Source organism: Neoarius graeffei, chromosome 7 (assembly GCF_027579695.1).
Source record: "Neoarius graeffei isolate fNeoGra1 chromosome 7, fNeoGra1.pri, whole genome shotgun sequence".
NCBI lineage: Eukaryota > Metazoa > Chordata > Actinopteri > Siluriformes > Ariidae > Neoarius > Neoarius graeffei.
The window spans coordinates 45,674,241-45,694,853 of NC_083575.1; the positions used below are offsets into that span (position 1 = coordinate 45,674,241).

General features: G+C 39.7%; 1 protein-coding gene across 2 annotated transcripts in view; it reads right to left on the reverse strand.

Moving 5' to 3' along the window:
• zgc:154058 (Transmembrane protein 150A-like) overlaps positions 1-20,272 on the reverse strand; it is a 58,628-nt gene extending 38,356 nt beyond the window's left edge. The window contains exons 1-5 of one of the 2 annotated variants that reach the window (XM_060925762.1): positions 20,056-20,270; positions 19,592-19,765; positions 14,373-14,420; positions 7,317-7,403; positions 2,100-2,167 (exon numbers count right to left, since the gene is read on the reverse strand). In XM_060925762.1, the coding sequence (XP_060781745.1) occupies positions 2,100-2,167; positions 7,317-7,403; positions 14,373-14,420; positions 19,592-19,665 (277 nt within the window). In that variant the 5' untranslated portion in view covers positions 19,666-19,765; positions 20,056-20,270. Of the gene's footprint in view, positions 1-2,099; positions 2,168-7,316; positions 7,404-14,372; positions 14,421-19,591; positions 19,766-20,055 lie in introns of both variants that reach the window. The other variant, XM_060925763.1, reaches the window with a different exon arrangement.
• Positions 20,273-20,613: the final 341 nt, after the last annotated feature.

Sequence of the window (20,613 nt, forward strand, 5' to 3'; positions counted from 1 at the left end):
TTTAATTTTCATTTTACCTTTAGTGGTATTGAGGCTCTTTACGAAGCAATACCTAGTTTTGTTGCATTACGAATAATAAATAGGCAAGGCTGAATGTTTATTCATTATTCCATCTCTACAAAAGTAGTCTTACTTGCAACGAAGGTCCGTGAAACAAACAATAATAAAATCATGCGACACAAATTGTTCACTCGCTACTGATAGAAAATATAACATCTTGGTGTATAAACTTGTCTTTTTTGGCATTCACGGATGAAATATGGTGGTTTTATTGTGACGGAGTCTCTGGTTGGTACTGCATGGACCCTTTTTGCAGGATGGCCTATAGTTTTTTTTCCACCAACAATCAGTACCTTCTTTCATAACAGCTATCTTTGAAATGTTCTAAGCATTGTGAAGTATATTTACTCAGAGGTTTGTGAAAGTTTGGGCGATGCCGCTGCACAAATGTGACCCAGTTTAGTCTCAGAGCCGGATCAGATGGGAACTGATGTATCCTTATATCGGGGTAAAAGTTGTGTTCCTACAACTCACATTATTTGGTGCTCCAGCAACATGATGATTGACCTTTTTTTTTTTTTTAAGTTTACTGTCCGCCATAGTGAAGCACAATAGGTGATAGTAAGTTTGCAACAAACATGACGTTGCGGTGATGTTGTATGATGTGTTTTGGCCACGAGTTCCAAACTAGGGATGGCGAAAACTAAAAAAAAAAATCTTGACCGACCACCGAGCCTCATTAGCCAGGTAAAGTCAGTTAACCTACGAGTTTAACAGGGATACAAACGGCGCGCCTTTTGGCGGATGCCGCCTTTTTCACCGCTGAATCGTGCAGATCCGATTTTTTTTTGGGGGGGGGGGGGGGGGGGGGCGTTGGAGTGTCTGAATAATTTCAACGGCATTTGCTTATTTAGTAATTTTAATACAGAATTTACTCTGATGAAATTATTCAGACACTCCAACGCCCCCCCTAAAAAAAAAATTTTAAAAAAATTATAAATCGGATCTGCACGATTCAGCCGTGAAAAAGTCGGCATCTGCGCCTTTAGTTTGTGTGGAGAGATATGATCTGCAATAACATGCATTGTTGGCTACAGACCGAAACATACTTTCAGAATGCACTGGCCAAGGCAGGACTAAACTCGATGTGCCTTCTAATAATAATTAAAAAAAAAAAAAACAATAGTCATTTGTAAGCTAAAAAGCCTGTGCCTACACTTTTCCCTCGCAGAGTGGCAGCTGTTTTCAACTGGGGCGGGACATGACTGAATGGGTGTTTCTGATTTGTCAGCTGTCGTCCTTACACCGCATGGCATGCCCCAAGCGTTTACAACACAGAATCCCAAGTTCTCTGCTCCAAAATCGGCAGCTTCAAAACGATTGATTTTTTTTTTTTTAACCGACAACCAAAAAAAAAAAAAAATTAACCGGGTGACATTGATTCGGTCAACCACCGGTCAAACGGTCATCAGTTAACATCCCTATTCCAAACAGACAATTATTTAGTAACCCCATGAAACTTCTTTGCCTCATAAAAGCATCAGTTTTTAATTATTGTCGTTTCAAACTCTGCAGTTGTACATTTCAACAGTATATTTATTTAAATATATCCAAAATTTTTGCTTCATATGTAGTTTAAATGACAAACGCAAATGTGCCTGAATTATTTCCCCTTGTTTATATCCAGGAGGTACCATGAAGTGCTAACATGGATGCGAAGACTTGTGTACGTAAGCTAATTTAAAAAAATAATAAATAAATAGTTGTATTCATATTGGGTGTCTGATTTTCAGGTGTCTGATTAATTCCTTTAGTATGACTGAGTAGGCCTCACCCTCCCATAGTCATACAGTACACTAACAAACACACACACGTACGTTCAGATATTGCTTTTCATTTTTGGTATTAAGAAAAGTCCTAAATATAAAGTACAAGATGCCCCATTTATTGCAAAAATAAAATACTTTTTTTGCATGTGGCCTGTCCATGTCTTTAAGGGCTAAATTAAATAAAATCCTAACTGTGATAAGGGTAAAATGAGACATAATATTTGTAAATGACCTCCACATGATGTCCTGCATGATAAAACACATACTCACCCATGAAGGATCCTGTGCTGCAGATAAGGCTGAAGAAGCAGCTCTCTGGAGGTAGTGTGCCACACTTACTGCAAATAAGCACATACCAATGCAGAGGTTAAACACTGAGGCTCTCAAATGCAGGCTCGGATCTGTCCCTGAATCATTTATTTGCAGTCAGTGCAGAATCAAAGTATTATTAGCTCCTCATATATTTAAAAATACTCCAATGAAAAAGTTAAGGGCTAAAAACACACAAATGGTCACACAGACACACAAAAACAGAATCCAGGGAGAAGTGCATCAACAAGCAGTAGGAGGAAGAGTAGAAAGGAGATAAGTCTCATCCAGCTATCAGCTCACACACCACAAGACAAACAGTACAGCACTAAAAGAGGAGGATAAAAGTCAGGTAACAAACTGCTGTCAAAAGGCAGACTTATCACATAATTAATTAATAAATAAATAAATAAATAAATAAAAATAAATAAAGTGTTCTACAGTCACAGTAATACCATAATAGATGTTAAAGAAATCCACTGTAAATTATCCACCTAGTGTCTTCATTTTCACGATACATGACACTGTTCACATCAAACTCTCACCAATTACTTTTGCATATATAGGTTAAACAAAGCACACGTAATATGGGTTTTATAAATGTCTTTTGCAGACTCTAGGGTCTTTCACAGAGTCTGACCCTTTACCCACTTCACTACAACTCAGTGCCAGGAGGAGGGGATGTTGGGATTCTAGTATAAACACCCACCCAGCCTCTTATACACACACACACACACACACACACACCTCGTACCAGCAGGTCTTAAGATACACGCTGGAATTTTTTGGCCTGGCAAAGACCATCACTAAAATTCCTGGTTTTAAATTTTACTTCCTTAAAAACTGATAAAAAAGGTATTCAAATATTAATGAGTTTATACTACCACAGATAGAATAAAGAGCAGTTGTGCTACATTATACACTCACTGGCCATTTTAATAGGGACAGGAATATTGGCTTAAATCACTTTCAGCAGTACTCCACACCATCCACTTTATGAGGTACACATGCTCATTGTGAACATACAGGCCAAGAGCTTCTAATGTACTGAAACAACCAGGAGATGTTTTTACAATCTTCAACTGTCCAGTTTTGGTAAAGGTTTTAGCTACTATAGCCTCAGAAGTACTTTGCTGACACAACTAATGAAGGGATTTTATTTAAAAAGTCCTAGTTATCCAATTATATATTTACTTCAGTGAAAGGTACAATGTAGGATTTTCAGAACCTTTTTACCATGGGTGCCAATCATTCTAGAGCGGCTTGTATGTGTTCACTATATTCTGGATTAACATAATATTAATTCATAGTTCACAACATGACAAACAGAACAGCATTTACAACGCTGCAAATCAGTCACAGCAAGTTCCTGTAAATTGTTAAATAAACTTATAATAATTGTTATACTTATTATTTAACTAGATAAGAAATGAATAATTGAAAAAAAAAATTTGACTCCAGAGTCTCAGGCGGCACACTAACCATGACGCCAAGGTGCCAGAAAACAATCACACTAAACAATATACCAGACTATTCCTGTGTTCCTGTTCTTTCTAGCTCTCATGCTCATGCTCTCATTCCCTCCCTCTTACACATTTTTTTGTTACAAGGCAGATTCTACCAGGGGCGTCACTAGACCCAAGACCATACTGGGGCACAAAAGGGGCACAGGAAATGTATGCGAGCGCGCGAAGCGCGCGAGCTAAAAATTTTGCACTATATTTATATTTATATTTTTTATATAATATATATTACATTTTATGTAATATATATTATATTTTATGTAATATATATTTATATATTGATATTTATATTTAGAAACGGCCTGCTTAAAACTAGTCACTAGAGCTGTAAAACTCAAAATGATTACGAGGACACTGAATCCAGGTCAATCATTTAATAATAACAGTATGAATATTTGCAACATTTGTGATAATAGCAATGTAATACTTATACTGTTGGTAATATTGTAAAAGAACATATTAACATACAATACAACACCGCCGAGTTTTTAAACTCAACCAAGAGTACTTAATGGCCAACAGTATTCACACTTGATACCTTTTAAATCACCAAACATATCTTTGTAAGCACACGCATTTTCAGCATTGAACATCTCTAAACACAATCCAAAAGCCTCTAAAAGCACCACTGTGTGTGTGTGTGTGTGTGTGTGTGTGTGTGTGTGTGTTACAAAAATGACAGTGGAATTACTGTCTACTAACCTGTAAACAGTTGAAAAACACGGAGAGATGGTTTCCCCTGCTCTGAATTTCATTGCATCTGAGGGCTGCTGGAGTCTGCGGTCCCCATAGCAACCAAGATGTTACTCATGTCACGCGCACACTTTTTTCACATTGCTTAGTGTGCGCGAGGCCAGCCAAAACTACCAATGTAAAAGCATTGTAGATGGTCTTCTTCGCGCATCGGTTAGCCTACCCCACGTTATGAATTAATTAAATTGCAGCTATTCCCAAGTTTAAAATTCAGAGCGTTTCGTCACTGGATTTTTTTTACTGGGGCACTACAGATCTATACTGGGGCACGTGCCCCAGTAAAATACCCCTGGCGACGCCGATGGATTCTACCATAACAGAGGCCAGTTAAGTCCCATCTCCTTAAATTGCTGAATTGATTATTTTGATCATTCTATTAAGTTTTTCTAGTAGCATTTGGGGTCTTGGACATTCACAGTAAATTTTAGGACAGTAGTCCTGGTAACTAATTAATAAAAGCCTGACATGACAGACATGCTAAATGACAATAGAAACACATCGGTTTCTATCATCAAAATCTGACAGACAAACGAACGTCTACCATCATATTCTGACAGACACTCTAGATGACAATAGCAACAAAACTGTTTCTTACATTATTAATCTGACAAATTTAGTAATAATATTTAAATACCTCATCACTAGAACCAAATAATAAAATATTGAAATAAAGATAAAATTTATTTTCAAAATTGAAATATCAACAATAATTGTCAGAACAGTGACGATAGACACGACTGTGTCACTTTCGCGGGGAAATAACACATTGAAATGGCCTGTCGGCTGAAAGGGTCGCAAGTGGCTCTGATTTATCTCAACTTACGATAGTTTTCCTCCAGAAAAATTTAAATATGAATGCACAAATATATTCTCAATGTTTCTATCGTCAAAAATTTCTATCATCAGGATAGCTGACTGAAAATCTTACCTTGATTTATTTGATGAAATCTAGCTGTCAGAACTCCAAGTCTTGCCCGGAAGTAAATGTCTGCTGTCACAAAAATCATGCGCAGTAGAATTTCCTCTTTGCGTCAGTCAACATGTGCGTGGTGAGGGCTTGAATTTTGCTATCGTCAGGTGCATTTGACTGACAGACTGACGATAGCATTTTTTAAAAATAATTGTGGGCTTCTCTCGTGAACGAAATAGTTTTTTCGCTGTTAATCTATTTCAACTCTATCTGTTGACACCCAAAAATTATAAAGCCTGCTTCCACACGATAACTACCAAAGATCCATAATGGCTGAGTCTATTGTCAGGTCATCTGACAGAAATTCACTGACGACAGCAACAGGGATAATGAAAGGGATTTTTAAAATGGGAGTTATGTCTGTCAGATATGTCAAAGAAATAGAACTTTATTCTTTAAAAATATTTTGATATACTCGGTGTATTTTTAAATGATGTGCTGTTTTAGAAGACCAAATACCATATTTTCAATCTTGAAAATATTACCTCACTGAAAAAAGGACAAGAAAAATTTCTTATTTTGTGGGCAAGTGGTTAATGGATCCAGTTACGGTAGAATCTGCCACAAGAGACCATTATGGCAGGAAACGATACCAGAGACACGTTAGGAAAAAAGGGAAGACAAACAGCATAAAACCAGAAATATATTTAAAAAAAAAAGACATGGTGTAGAAAGACTGTGCATGTTATGCAAACTTTTATATTACATTCTTTTAAGAACAACCCAAGACCTCTGACGTGGGAACCTATCACCACCTGTTAGCATACTGGACCAGAAAGTAATATGCAAATGTATCTGTGAAGATACTCAGTCATCCAGGTACATAGTAATCTGTGCTCTCTTCTACCAACCACAGATTACTATGTACCTGGATGACTGAGTATCTTCACAGATATGTTTCTACACACTTTGGGATGAGTTCCATTCAACTGGTGCGGGAGTATGAGAGGACTTCTAGAAAACTGGCAGACATCTTAGCCAGAGAGGATCGTTCATTTTTGTCAACCTGGAACGACCATCACTGAACAGAGGTGGGTGTCTATGACATCTTTTAGCCACCTACAATGCAGCCATCAGCATTCTGATTCTATGATGATCCATGAGAGGATAAATACTTGATACTCCCTATTAGACAGACAGAACTGAGGATGCCTTTCGGACGAGAGGCGAAACGTCTTCAAGACTTTTCAAGCAAGTCCAGTTGCTCTCTTCTACCAACCACTAATATGCAAATGCCTTCAAGTTAAAAAGTACACCTTTCCTTTGCACAAGTAGCTGACTAGAATAGAATAAGGCAAATGCACATGGTTCTTACAAAGATCTGCCTTAACTGGTTAGCTTTTAGGAAGGGGTTCTCTGTACTCAAATCTCACAGGACACAAAGGAGATAAAAATCTTACTATTGCTGTGTGGTGGGAGCAGAAATAGATAAATGGAACTTTAAAAAAAAGCCCACAACAGTACTATATACAGGCCTACACTGTACATTCATGTTGAATGTTAGCAAAATTTGCCACTTATCAAAAACTATAATTTTTACAGTATTTGTTCCTTATGGTAACCAGGACCAATGCAAGATCTTGTCCTTATGGAGGAATGTAAAATCCCCTCACAACAGACTTCCTATTCACTACGTATGCTCGCTACATTTTGGATAACAATGGTGTAGAACCTCCACAGCTCACTACATGACAACTAGCACATCACCTGAAAATCAGTCACAGCAAGTTCCAGTTGGAGGTTGTTAAATGTACATACATGTTAGTTTTACAACCCAGAGTTTGTTCAATGTGCATTATTTAATGAGATAATAGATACATAATTGTAGAAACATGTGGTAAATATGCCATAAATTATACACATTTATAGAATGCTCCTTGCTGTAAAGAAGAGAGAGAGCTTTTAATAATATCGAGGCTTGGCCAGACAGACCTGATGAGTGGCACATTGTCCAGAGTACAGCATAGTGTTGGTCCCCTCTGCATGGGTAAATCGTCCTCACATGACTGATTATATAACCTGAAACACATGCACAGAAATGCAAAATCAAAGACGTCTAAAACGTGCTGATTAAACTATTGCATTAGCCATAATGAGCTCCTTTAAGATCCATTCCTCATACAGCACAAACCTACACCAAGCAGGTCAACCACTTTTTATCAGATAAGGCCATTTATTTGGTACAATACAGAGCTGTGATGAATATATTTTTATAGCCATGTTAGCAAAACAAACCAAATGCACTGCAACCCCGCTATAACGAACTCTTTTACTATGAACTTTCACATGAAACAAAGTTTATGTCCCTGCCTTTAATGACAGAGTCGAAGTCTTCCAAAAAAAATAAAAATATCATCGTCACGTCCACGCACGTTGACACTGTGTGCTCTGAGCGCCATTAGGACTAATTACTATGCACCTGTTCCAGATTAGAGTGCAATCACAGCGTGCACTTATAAGGACTCTCTAAACACACAGACTTAGCGAGGTATAGATGCTGTACCTAGTGTCTCACATTACCAAGTCTCGTATCTGTGTACTGCCTTTCTGGTTTTGACTTTGTTTTGTGCACTTAGACTCTGCCTTTCGTCTTTGTTCCTCGCATGATCAGTGTCAGTTTCATGACCCTGCCTTTGTCTTAAGTTTCTGAACTGTTTGCCTGCCTGTTTGTAAATGTTCTCTTCCTGCAATTACATCCATCATTTGCCTGCTTACATTACACAATCACTACGTTTACATGCACATAGAGAGAATCGAATTTCTGCCGTTGCTCGACTGAAATCGAAGTTCAAAATGCCATGTATACACCTTAATTCGGCTGAAATTGAACCGAACTTGATTTCTCGGAATCGAGCTACACGACCTAGTTTATGCGATTTCTGCCGAGCTACTTTGTGCATGTATACCCTATCGAGCTACTTGTCGAGCTACTTCCGGAAGTGACGAGTGACGAGACCACAAGCGGGAAACACAACAGCCTCGGTCGGCATGACAACGAATCATGACAACGGCATGAATCTTTTCTTTTTGTGGCATTGTTTGCACTGTTAAAATTTAGCTCACTTACTGTATCACCAAATACATCTGTACAGCTGTTGCATAGCTGTGAACTGTGTACATAAACAAGTCATTGTATTTGTGTGTTTTATATATTATATATATATATATATATATATATATATATATATATATATATATATATATATATATATATAAATAAATAAAATGTCCAACATCTGAAGAATGTCAATAAAAACAAAACAACTGACCTTTTTGTGTGTTTATTAAGACATGAGTTAAATTGTAAGCAAAAAAAAATATTTTTTTGTAAGCAAAAAATGGACTTTAGAAAAATATTATTGTGCAAAATAAGTTTTCTTACAAAACAGTGGTCTGCGCCGGACAGTTTGTAGCCATAGTCTGTTAGAGCAAGCCTAACAGCTTGAACACGGAACTCTAGTGTTGCCAGATTGGGGGTTTTAAGTGCATTTTAGCGGATTTGAACATGTTTTGGGCTGGAAAACGTCAGCAGTATCTGGCAACACTATAGCTCTTCTTCATGACGACAACCGGAAGTGTACCAACACGATGGGGCGTGTAGCGCCACGTGTGGCTCGGGTGCACAATGCACCTTGCACAATAGCCCGATTTCACTTGTGCATGTAGGATTGGATTTCTCTGGCACCCCTGCTGGGACCCTTTGCTCGATTACCAACAGCAGCTCGATTTGGACGTGCATGTAAACGTACTGACTGAGTTATGCAATCCTCTTCCCACCAGAGACAAACAATAAGTAATCAAGTCCACAGTCAAATTAACTATGTGTTAACACTATAAAAGAAAGGTTTAACTGGCCTTGCTTAGGGTGTCGATCACTAACAATTATCGAGAATGGTGATCAAAGGACAGATAAAAGGATGAAATGACTGCCAATACTACTAAACTTAATATCTAGTTAAAGCGTACCAGTGGTGTTTTTATACCCCCCCAATCCCCGTATTGTGACATAAACGACATCGGTGATTTGCAACACATGAATGAACTGAATGAAGATTTAGAAAATATAGCGAGTCAGCGGGTGGACATTGACAACGATACACCGGTAACCATCATTTCCATAACAGACAAAGAACTCTTTGCCTCTGCTCATGATCCTTTAACTCAGGCAATGAATGTCGATAATGACGCATAAGGAAAATGTGCCTAAAATTTTGCATATATTGAGAGTGTTTGGTGCGACATGTGGGTTCATTTCAGTATTATGAACTACTTGGATGTCTCCCAACGAGTTTGTTATTGTCGAGCTGCAGTGTAGTTAGTTCTACCAAATTTACAGCCACAACAAATCACATGAGCTTTTTTTCTGCATAATTAACAATTTACAGTGAAAAGCAGCAAAATTCAGAAAATATGAAATAGTGCTCTATACTCTAATGCAGGGGTTTTCAAAGTGTGGGAGAGTGAGCCCCCCCTTGGAGAGCACATAAACAACAGCGCCCCCCCTTACAATTTTTGTTGTTGCTATACTTAATGTTCCATTCGTATTTTTAAAAAATGGTTGTTGTACACATTTTTATTTTTTTATTTTTCACATTTTAAACATCTGTGCTTTTTAAAACATCTTGTTTTACACATTTTAAACATCTCATAGCATCGTTAGCGAGCACCTCTTGGCAGACAACACACTGTGGCAGTGGAGCATCTTCAGATCCAGTCCATGAAAATCCAAACTTTAAATAATCGTGGTCATACTTCCTTCTTTTTCCAGTCCCCCCAGGATTTCGCGGGCCTTTTTTGTGATTGTTGCGGGCTAAAATGTCTGATGTTGCGGGGGTTTTCCAAAAAAATTGCGATGAAAGTTGCGGTGTTTAGGTTTTTGTTGCGATTACATTGCGGGAGGAAGTGAAAGTTGCGAGAAATTGTTGCGATTTTCTCTTTTTGTGATTAAAATTGAGTGATATGTTAAATATTAAGTTATTACTGAAAAACTATTGATTAAAAAAAACAAAAAGACACTGAGAAATGGTCCTATAAACCACTTTACCAATATAAAAGATGACCAGGACTACAAAAATGCAGAAAAATAGGCTTTACTTATCCAAATGCTCCTGTTGGTTCAAAAGTTAAAAGTGCAGAGAACCTCACAGCACAACATGAAGTTACCTTAAGATATAATATAAATGCCTCAGCTTTCATGTAAGAAAAAAAACTATTAATACTAGTAGTGTGTGCAGGCAGTCTCTCCTGAAGACTAAATTAAACAATAATTATAAACTAATAAAATAAATGGCTCAGGCTTCATAGAAGAAAAAAAACAATTTGAACAGAATCTCACAGTATGATGCTGAAGCTGCCTAAACAATGGAAAATAAAATACCATTTTGGCAAAAATGTTGGCATCCATTAATTTCTTGTATTAAGTAAAAATAAAAATAAAGTGCACACAGTCCTTCACTGTAAACATAACACACTTTCAGTAACAGAATTTAAGCCTATATAAAACACTGACTCGCACATCATGCAATGTTGCCAGATACTGTTGACGTTTTCCAGTCCAAAATATGTTCAAAACCTGCCAAAATGCACTTGAAACCGCCCAATCTGGCAACACTGCGCGCATGCTGCTTCTCTTGAACGTATACACGGATGTAAGGCGGAAGGTAGTTTGTCGACGTCACCTCAAGACGACACCAACGATTGGTCAAATTTGCGGGAAAGTTGCGGTGATTGGATATAATTGCAACACCGCCCTGAATTCGCGGGGATTGGTTGAATTTGCGTTGAAGTTGCAAATCGCAACATCCTGGAGGCTCTGTTTTTTTGCTTGGCCCAGACTTTGTCTCCTCACTCACTGTAGCTTTAGGTACTAAAAATCGATCCATTTTGTCTCTGGTAAAGGCTAGCTGAAGTTCGCTAAATGTCCGCAATAGTAACTTATTCTGGTTCATTTTTCCTCACGTTGCGCCCCCCCCCGAAGAACTCTGGCGCCCCACACTTTGAAAAGCCCTGCTCTAATGCAATCTGACACTTTGGATCAAGCAACGCATTTAAGTGTCTAAAATTATTTGGTTAGCGGTGGTCCCAATAGCCAAATACCTGAGATAGAATCCTAACCAAGGGTGGAACAGGGGCTTCTGGTGTTCGAGCTCTAAACGTTCTCTCAAAAGCCCTGAATCTTTTTTTAGGTTTTTAAAATGACTTCAACTGTCTCATTTCTCCTCAGCCACCATCCACAGAAAGTGGTTCAGCTTCAGGATTATCAGCATCGACCAACGAACGGTGTTTCAGGTTTGTGAATCCACAGCTGTAACACTGAGGCTCATAGAAGTGAGTTGCTGAGGTGACTAGCCTAATATATTGCTGCTAGCAAGCTAGATAATAATAGTTGCAGTTGGCTCGTTAGCTAACATTAGCTGATTTGACAGTGTTTGAGCAGAGATATATACAGTAGATGCCATATTGGGGCTTGTGAGACGCATCTCTGCCGCTACTGTCTTGCAGAGGCATTCTGACCTGTTCAAATAGTAGAAAATGCCAGACTTTTGTGCTGTTTTTGAATGTTCTAACAAAAGAAATGTCAAACCAAGCAATAGGGAATAATTTCACAGGAATTAGGTTATTTTAGAATAATAATTTGACTGTCATGAACATGATGAATTTGATTTTGTCCTGACACCAAGTTAAACTAGATGTCGTCAGATAAAAATGATGAATATTTTTATTAAAAAGTTATGTATTAGTAAAATGGTGAAAATGATATTTTTCTCAATCATCAACCACCTTTTTATAAAATTTACACAAGATTTAAGTTAAATTTGTATTGCTCATCTTTGTGTAAACATGCAGCCCGGGTCCTTTCCTTTTGTACATTGGACACACTGCAACCCTGCTTATTCATACACTGGCTGGATCTCTCTTTTTTTTGTGCAATGAGCAAAATGTGAAGATTTCAATAAATGCTTTTTTTTTTTAACAGAATTGTGGAGCCTACCAGGAATGTACTTACTTTAATCTTACTTTAGTTAAGTATGTTTAATCATTTATTTAAAATTTGGTGGTGTTGTAATATCTTTATGAATTAAATTTTCACTTTTCCCCCAAAATTATATTATGAATTAGAAACTAATTACATGGGATAAATTCAGTTTAAATATTATATTATGGATCTATTAACCTACTGTTACCATCTACAGTGGATATATATATTTAAAAAAAAAAAAAGTGTACACACCCCGTTAAAATGTGTTTTTACATCAGAAAAACCTAAGACCATGATAAATAATTTCAAAACTTTTCCCACTTTTAATAATGACCTATAACCTGTACAATTCAATTGAAAAACATCTGTTCGGGGGGAAAATATAAAAAACATACAATAAGCTGGTTGCATAAGTGTGCACACCCTTAAACTAATACTTTATTGGAGCACCTTTTGATTTAATTACAGCATGCAGTCTTTTTGGGTCGGAGTCTATCAGCCTGCCACATCTAGACTTGGTAACATTTGCCCACTCTTCCTTGAAAAATGCTCCAAATCTGTCAGATTGCGAGGACCTCTCTTGTGCACAGCCCTCTTCAGGTCACCCCACAGATTTTCAATTGGATTTAGGTCTGGGCTCTGGCTGGGCCATTCCAAAACTTTTTGGGGTCGCTGTCAAGCTGAAATTCCTCTTCATCTTCAGCTTTCTAGCAGACACCTGAAGGTTTTGGGCCAAAATTGACTGGTATTTAGAACTGTTCATAATTCCCTCCACCTTGACTAAAGCCCCTGTTCCAGCTGAAGAAAAACAACCCCAAAACATGATGCTGCCACCACCATGCTTCACCGTGGGTATGGGGTTCTTTTGGTGACGCGCAGTGTTGTTTTTGCATCAAACATACCTTTTGGAATTGTGGCCAAAAAGTTCAACCTTGGTTTCATCAGACCATAACACATTTTCCCACATGCTTTTGGGAGAGTTGATGTATTTTTTTTTTTTTTTTGCAAAATTTAGCCGGGCCTGGATGTTTTTCTTTGACCCTACCTCATAGTCCAGACATATGGAGAATACAGGAGAGATTGTTGTCACATGTAGTACACAACCAGTACTTGCCAGAAATTCCTGCAGCTCCTTCAGTGTTGCTGTAGGCCTCTTAGCAGCCTCCCTGACCAGTTTTCATCTTGTCTTTTTATCGATTTTGGAGGAACGTCCAGTTCTCGGTAATGTCACTGTTGTCCCATATTTTCTCCACTTCTTGAGGACTGTCTTCACTGTGCTCCATGGTCTATCTAATGCCGTGGAAATGTTTTTGTACCCTTCTCCTGACTGATACCTTTCAACAGCGAGATCCCTCTGATGCTTTGTAAGCTCTCTGTGAACCCTGGCTTTTGCTGGAGGATGCAACTGAGGAAATGTCTGAACTTTATTTGGGGTTAATCAGTCATTTTAACTGATGGCAGGCGTGAACCCAAAAAGACAACGCTGTAATTAAATTAAAAAGGTGCTTCAACAAGGTATTAAAGGGCGTGCACACTTATGCAACCGGCTTATTGTATGCTTTTTTATTTACGTTTTTCCCCCCTAACAGATTTGTTTGTTTTTCAATTGAATTGTACAGGTTATAGGTCACATTAAAAGGTGTGAAAGGTTTTTCTGATGTAAAAAAAATAAGACCACAATAAATAATTTCAAAACTTATTTTAACAGGGTGTGTACACTTTTTTATACCCACTGTACATAACATTACGTATTTGATATGAAGACCTGCATTTTTTTTTTATTTAACCAAGTATCCTGCAGTTTGCAGCAAGACAGACTTATGAGTTTGGGCTAAACCCCAAATGTTTACAACATCTAGCTCCGCCCCGATCCTAATACACAAGTCACACATCTAAAGTAGATAACTTTAGATAGAGTTAAATGAAATGTATAACAGATTCCTGTAATAAATGGAGCATAGGATTCACTGCAGTTGTGCAGATAATCAATCACAAGGTCAGACTCTTACCAGTTATCCACAGGACAAACATGCTGGTTATACAGGGCCATGGCATACCTGATATAAAAGATATAACAAATTCATGAAACAGGGGTGTTAGTAATGCTGTTTCCCAATGGTAACATGTAAATTCAAAAGTGAAACTACTTTCATCTCAAATACTTATAGTATAATTACAAATGTTGACTAAAATAAAGAAAAAAAAACAAAACACAAATGAAAAACGATTACCACAAACGGTGTTCAAGAGTACAGTAATTAAAATTGATAATTTGCTTGCTATATTCATAAAATGTATTTTTTAATAAAATGCAAGTCATCTCCAGGATTTCAACTGATTTTACCTTTCACCAGCACTGTGATAATATTTAAATCTTTCTTGCTTCTCTCAGCAAGGTCAAACAATGTGCAATCCTGAGGCATAATGACTCTAGTGATCATGTGAGTGAACAAAAGGGCATCAGATGGCAGTCAGTTCTTGGCTCTTGAATAAATGTCTACATTCTCACATTCATAAATCTTGCAAGAAAATAGACAAAATAGAGGACGAGTGTATACGCCCTCGTCACCAAGCCGTCAGTGCAGGTCTCATGTACCCAGCTCAGGCAATTTACATTTGTCCAGTACAACCACATCTGACAGATGGCAAGGTCAGAAATGGGCTAAATGCCAGTTACAGCTGGTTTCATCCCTCACTGTATCGGTGTACGTGTATAGTATATATGCATGTCAGACCCCACTACCATTAAACACAGAGTGAAATAGCACTGGGCAAGTAAACAAGAGCAGATCTGCCTTAACTGCTGTTGTGAATAATCACACAAACCATTACCAGGTCATCACTGACACCAATACCACTAGCCAGCCATATTGAGGTTTTTCACCCACGTGACCAAGTCATGTGATGCATCGTTAGGCTGCCATCTTGGACGTCACGGCTCGAATCAGTTTGAATGCGAGGAAGGCGACAAACGAAAAACATAAAAGAAAAAGGAGCGAGATGCAGAAAACACCTTCACTATCCAGCGACGTAGGGCATTTACAGGGCGAGCAGAGGGAGAGGTATTTGCAAAAATTGAGGTTAGCACGCTTAGAGAACGACGTTTACCTGCTTCCACCAGGATTGTTCACTGACGTACGGAAGTACACGAAGCCCTCGTCTTTACCTGACTTCGGCCCACATGATCTGTATACCTATGTCATTAAAAACCCATCGCCATACACAGGTATTGATCTGAAAGCGTACAAGAGTTTGGATGCCTACAAATATTTTGTGTCAGGCTGGGTAACATGCCTACATCAGTGGGTCGTCCCTGGAGCCGGTGGTCGCCATCTTATTACAGCTAAGGTTTGTTCACATTTTCATTTACTTTCGGTCCTCAGGATAAACAAAATGTTATTAAATGTCATTGAAATAACTTCTTAGTCTGTTGAGACATGGCCCGTTATAAATTTGCTGTTACCAGGCAATGACCAAGAACTGTATTATTAGGGTCGGTGTCTGTGTTGTAGCAGTGTACTAGCAGCTAGCTGTTAGCACTAGCTAATGTCAACAACATAGTAGCTAGTATGTTACTGTAGCAATGTTTACGTTCAGTCATTTGGATGACTGTTAAAAACTTTCAGTCTCAAGTTTTTCCTTTACTGGATTTACTAGTTTACTGTAATTATGATCCAGCAGCTATTTACACCGGATCCAGTGTAAATAGCTGCCGGAGCGCGCTGCTTAATTTGAGGGGGAGCAAGCCGGAGCGCGCTCCAGAACCTCGGCCGGAGCACTCCGGGAGCAAGCCGGAGCGTGCTGCTTAATTTGAGGGGGAGCAAGCCGGAACGCTCCGGAACCTCGGCTGGAGCACTCCGGGAGCAAGCCGGAGCGCGCTGCTTAATTTGAGGGGGAGCAAGCCGTAGCGCGCTCCAGAACCTCGGCCGGAGCACTCCGGGAGCAAGCCGGAGCGTGCTGCTTAATTTGAGGGGGAGCAAGCCGGAGCATGCTCCGGAACCTCGGCTGGAGCACTCCGGGAGCAAGCCAGAGCGCGCTGCTTAATTTGAGGGGGAGCAAGCCGAAGCGCGCTCTGGCAGCTATTTACACTGGATCCGGTGTCTGTAACACGTTTTTTTTTCAAGCTGGTTCTCCCTCTCTGTCTGCAGCGTTAGTATGTAGCTTGACCTTCAAAATGGCGGACACCGGGGCGTCACGTGACCCTGTGACGTCAGGTGAAAAACCTCAATACCACAAACCCTGTGGTATTGAAAGCAGATGGCATAGTGTGATTTCTTCAAGATCCCATTTCCTCTTACATAATGAAGTAGCAACACATGGACAAAAACCTTACCTTGTGTTGCGAGTGAAAACCATAGATTTAAACATGTTAAACATCAACCTAACCTTACACCTCAGAGCAGTCCCACCTGCATCACATACTATAGACAAAACGCATGCACTACTTTGAAGATGGTGTGGGGGTAAAGCTAGAAAAACAACTCTGTTTTTAGTTCCTTTACATAATTATCTACATACATAATCATAGGCCTAATCAGTTCCTCTGTCACAACAAAAAACAATGAAAACCTGATAAGGTCACGTGTGTCCCCTCCTTCTGAAGGCCAGCCCAAATGTCTGTGGTTCTGGGACACCACATGTCAAAGATTCACATCTAAATCCCAAAGAAAGCATGAACAGAAACATTAATGTGTAAATGTAATCAAAATAAAAGGTTACAATTAATTTCCAATTATGCAAACTAACAAAAACCATTCGGTGGAATAACTAGTAGGTGAACGCTGAAGAGTATGTGGACCAAATACAACTGCAATCTAAAATTAGCAAAACAGTGTTGTAGCTGTATCTGAAGAACTGGTGTTTTCAGTAAATCCTTCCGTAAGACCGTAATTTCAGTTGCCTTTTTACCAGTCAACAGGAGTCATGGAAGCAGCTATTTAGGGCACAGCACAAGTTAGTCCATGTTCACTAGGAACCGTCCCTCAGTACTGGAGACGTGGAAAGCTCTGCCTGAGCTCGTCTGACAGCCAATAAGAAGTGGCTGGCGTATTTTGGAAAGTGTGGGTAAGTGCTCCGCTCCATGTTGTATTCCTTCTCATGTGCTTTATGTAACCATCCCTGTCTCGCTGAATGAAGGAGATAGGGGATTCCTGAATGCATTTAGAAACAACACACCAATCACAAATCCACTATAAGTAACTAGAGAAAATTCCAGTGGCCAGATAATTGTATACCATAATCATAACTTCAAAGGAAAAGAGAAAACCGCGTGTAGGGTTTACCTCCTAGATCTGTATTGCAAGTGATGAGAAGCTCTAGCTCAGAACTCATAACATTCTGCTGCCCTCTCAACTTTACCCAAACTCTTTATTACTGCTGTGGTCTCTTCTTCCTCACAGTGCGTGCATCTCCTCCTTCCTCCGAGACTGTGACTCACAAAGCCAAGGCAGCCTTATATATAAATATCTACAAGTCTGGGATTGTATCAACTTTGTTATCCACAAGGATGTCTCTTTTCACATTCTGACCGCCTGAGTAAGCTAGAGTTACAGTATTACATCTATATCAACCTCCAGCAACAATATTACTAACAGCGTAATATCTCACATTAAAACTGTCAAACAGCATGCCCTGGGCTGCATAAAACTCGTCATCCAAAAGTGATTTATTTACAAGAGTTCCTGTGTCAGGACATCTCAAAACACACTGATACAGAGGCTACATTCACAATTTGGATTTAATGCTCAAACCCAATTTTTTGTTTAGCTGATCACGTTATTTATTTATTTAAAATGCAGCCAACATCAGATTCCAGCACAAACTGATCATAGTTCTGAACTGACCAGTATGTGCAAAAGAACAATAATACAGCCCAGTGTTGTACGGACGGAAACATGGAGGCCACTGAAGTTAGTGGTTATAGTTTGATTTATAAGTTGATGTGCAGTGGAAATCAGCGAATTTGTGAGCAGACGCTAACGAGGATAAGGAGAAAAGAACCAAATTTTAATTACGGCTTTTGTGGAGCAATAGCTGCTATTTCTGTATGGAGATGCATGTGGAGTCGGTGGGATCATGACATAAATGGCTTCACTGAAACGGATTTCATCCAAAAGTTTAGGATGTCAAAGGATTTAGGAGGTTTTTTTTAACTCCATCTATCAACACCTCTCCACAAGTGACTCTCGCCAGCATAGAAATGCAAATGCACTACGTGTCAGTCTAGTGACGTAAAAGTTGCATGAATGCTGATATATGACTGTTCAGACTGAGGACGCAATAAATAAATAGGACAAATAATATAAAGTTCATTTTTCCATGATACATGCAGAAAACATGCTAGTTTGTTGGTGCAGGAAATCAAGCAGAGCACGCAAGCTCCTCAGTATCTGACAGGGTCTCATTATTTTGATAAAACACATGCCATAGCTTCACACTGCTATGTGGTAAATAAGCAAGTCCATTTCATTGTCCTCCATTTTGGTTTGTTTAAGCAGACTACTTCTACTTCCAGAAGCAACGTCATGACTATAGCAACCAATGTGAAATGAGTACTGCCAAAAGAACACACAGATCGGATCTGATCACTTGCGATTTTAATATGACCGGTCAATCGGAAGATCAGATTCAGATCACCTCTGCAAAAAAACGAAATTTGGACTGACAGTCTGAACATAGCCAAAGTGACCTAAATCAGAATTGCAAAGATCAGATTCCATGTGATGTGATGTGCTGTTGACACTGTTATGGGGGGAGAGAAAGAAAAAAAGTGAAAGTCACACTGAGCAAAACAATCAGATTTGGGTCACTTTTGCCTACCCTGTGAACACGCCATATAATGGTGACTGCGTCAACACCGTGTCAACAAGAGGTCACCTTGACACAATTGTAAAATTACTCAATATGGATCACACATTCCTGACAAGCCATTTACAAACTCGTCTCTAGGTTGCATCTTGTAACCTAATCACAGTGGCTTCTTAGATTAAATTTGAGCCATAAGCGTTATAGCAGCTTTACAGCAGGAATCATACACCGCCTTTATTCAAACAGATATCCAAGAACAGGTCAACAGGGCTGTAAACCTCTCAAACTGAATCAAGCTGTGGGTCAGACATGGGCCAACAGCAACCCGTTTGCTCCACTCAAGCGTCCTGCATGCAGAAGCAGGATAAAGTGCCAATATCTGGACAGCAGATGTGTGTGTTTGGGTCACAGGGACACTCACACAACCCAGATGCCGGTGATGGTCAAGACGGGCAGGCTGATGGGCAGAATCATCCACCCTGACATTACCATCATGTCCTCTGCCTGAGTCTCCTCTCCAGCCTCGCACCTCACCTCCGCCTCACCAACACTCACATTTCACTTCATGGCTGTTTTCATCACCGACACCACGAACCTGTAATCAGGAGGAAAACCAGTTCACACACCAAGCGAGCGGAAAACACACCACACGACTAGCGTCTTCCCAACATGATTGTGTTTAGCCGTTACACTTGCAACACAGAAAAGAAAAAGGTCTCAAAGGGACACACAGGGACAGAGAAGCCGCCAACTTCTCAAAATACTTTCCACACACAGAGAGAGAGAGAGAGAGAGAGAGAGAGAGAGAGAGGAGGATTTAACCCGCTAACCGACATACAGCAGCCATACAAGCGAAGTGTGTGTTGTGTAATTTCATTATCTTACCCTGTCCCTCTCGGTGAGGTACTGCAGCTGTTTCCCTTCCACTTTTTCACTCCTAAATCTTACGACCACAAGTAGCAGCGAGTTAAAGTCAACCACTGAGGAATTCAGTGCCTTTGTAAACCGTTTTTCGACACGTACATCCCGCAGCCTGTAGCGCTTCAGTCAGAGCGTCACTAGCTCGCTTTCAGGCAGCAGCAGCGGGTCGCTGCTCTCTTGGCTCCTCCCCCCCGGCGCTGGAACGTTACCAGCTCTGCTCTCGTGTTACTCTTCGCCTCATCTCATTATCTCTAGCCGCTTTATCCTGTTCTACAGGGTCGCAGGCAAGCTGGAGCCTATCCCAGCTGACTACAGGCGAAAGGCGGGGTACACCCTGGACAAGTCGCCAGCTCATCACAGGGCTGACACATAGACACAGACAACCATTCGCACTCACATTCACACCTACGGTCAATTTAGAGTCACCAGTTAACCTAACCTGCATGTCTTTGGACTGTGGGGGAAACCGGAGCACCCGGAGGAAACCCACGCGGACACGGAGAGAACATGCAAACTCCGCAT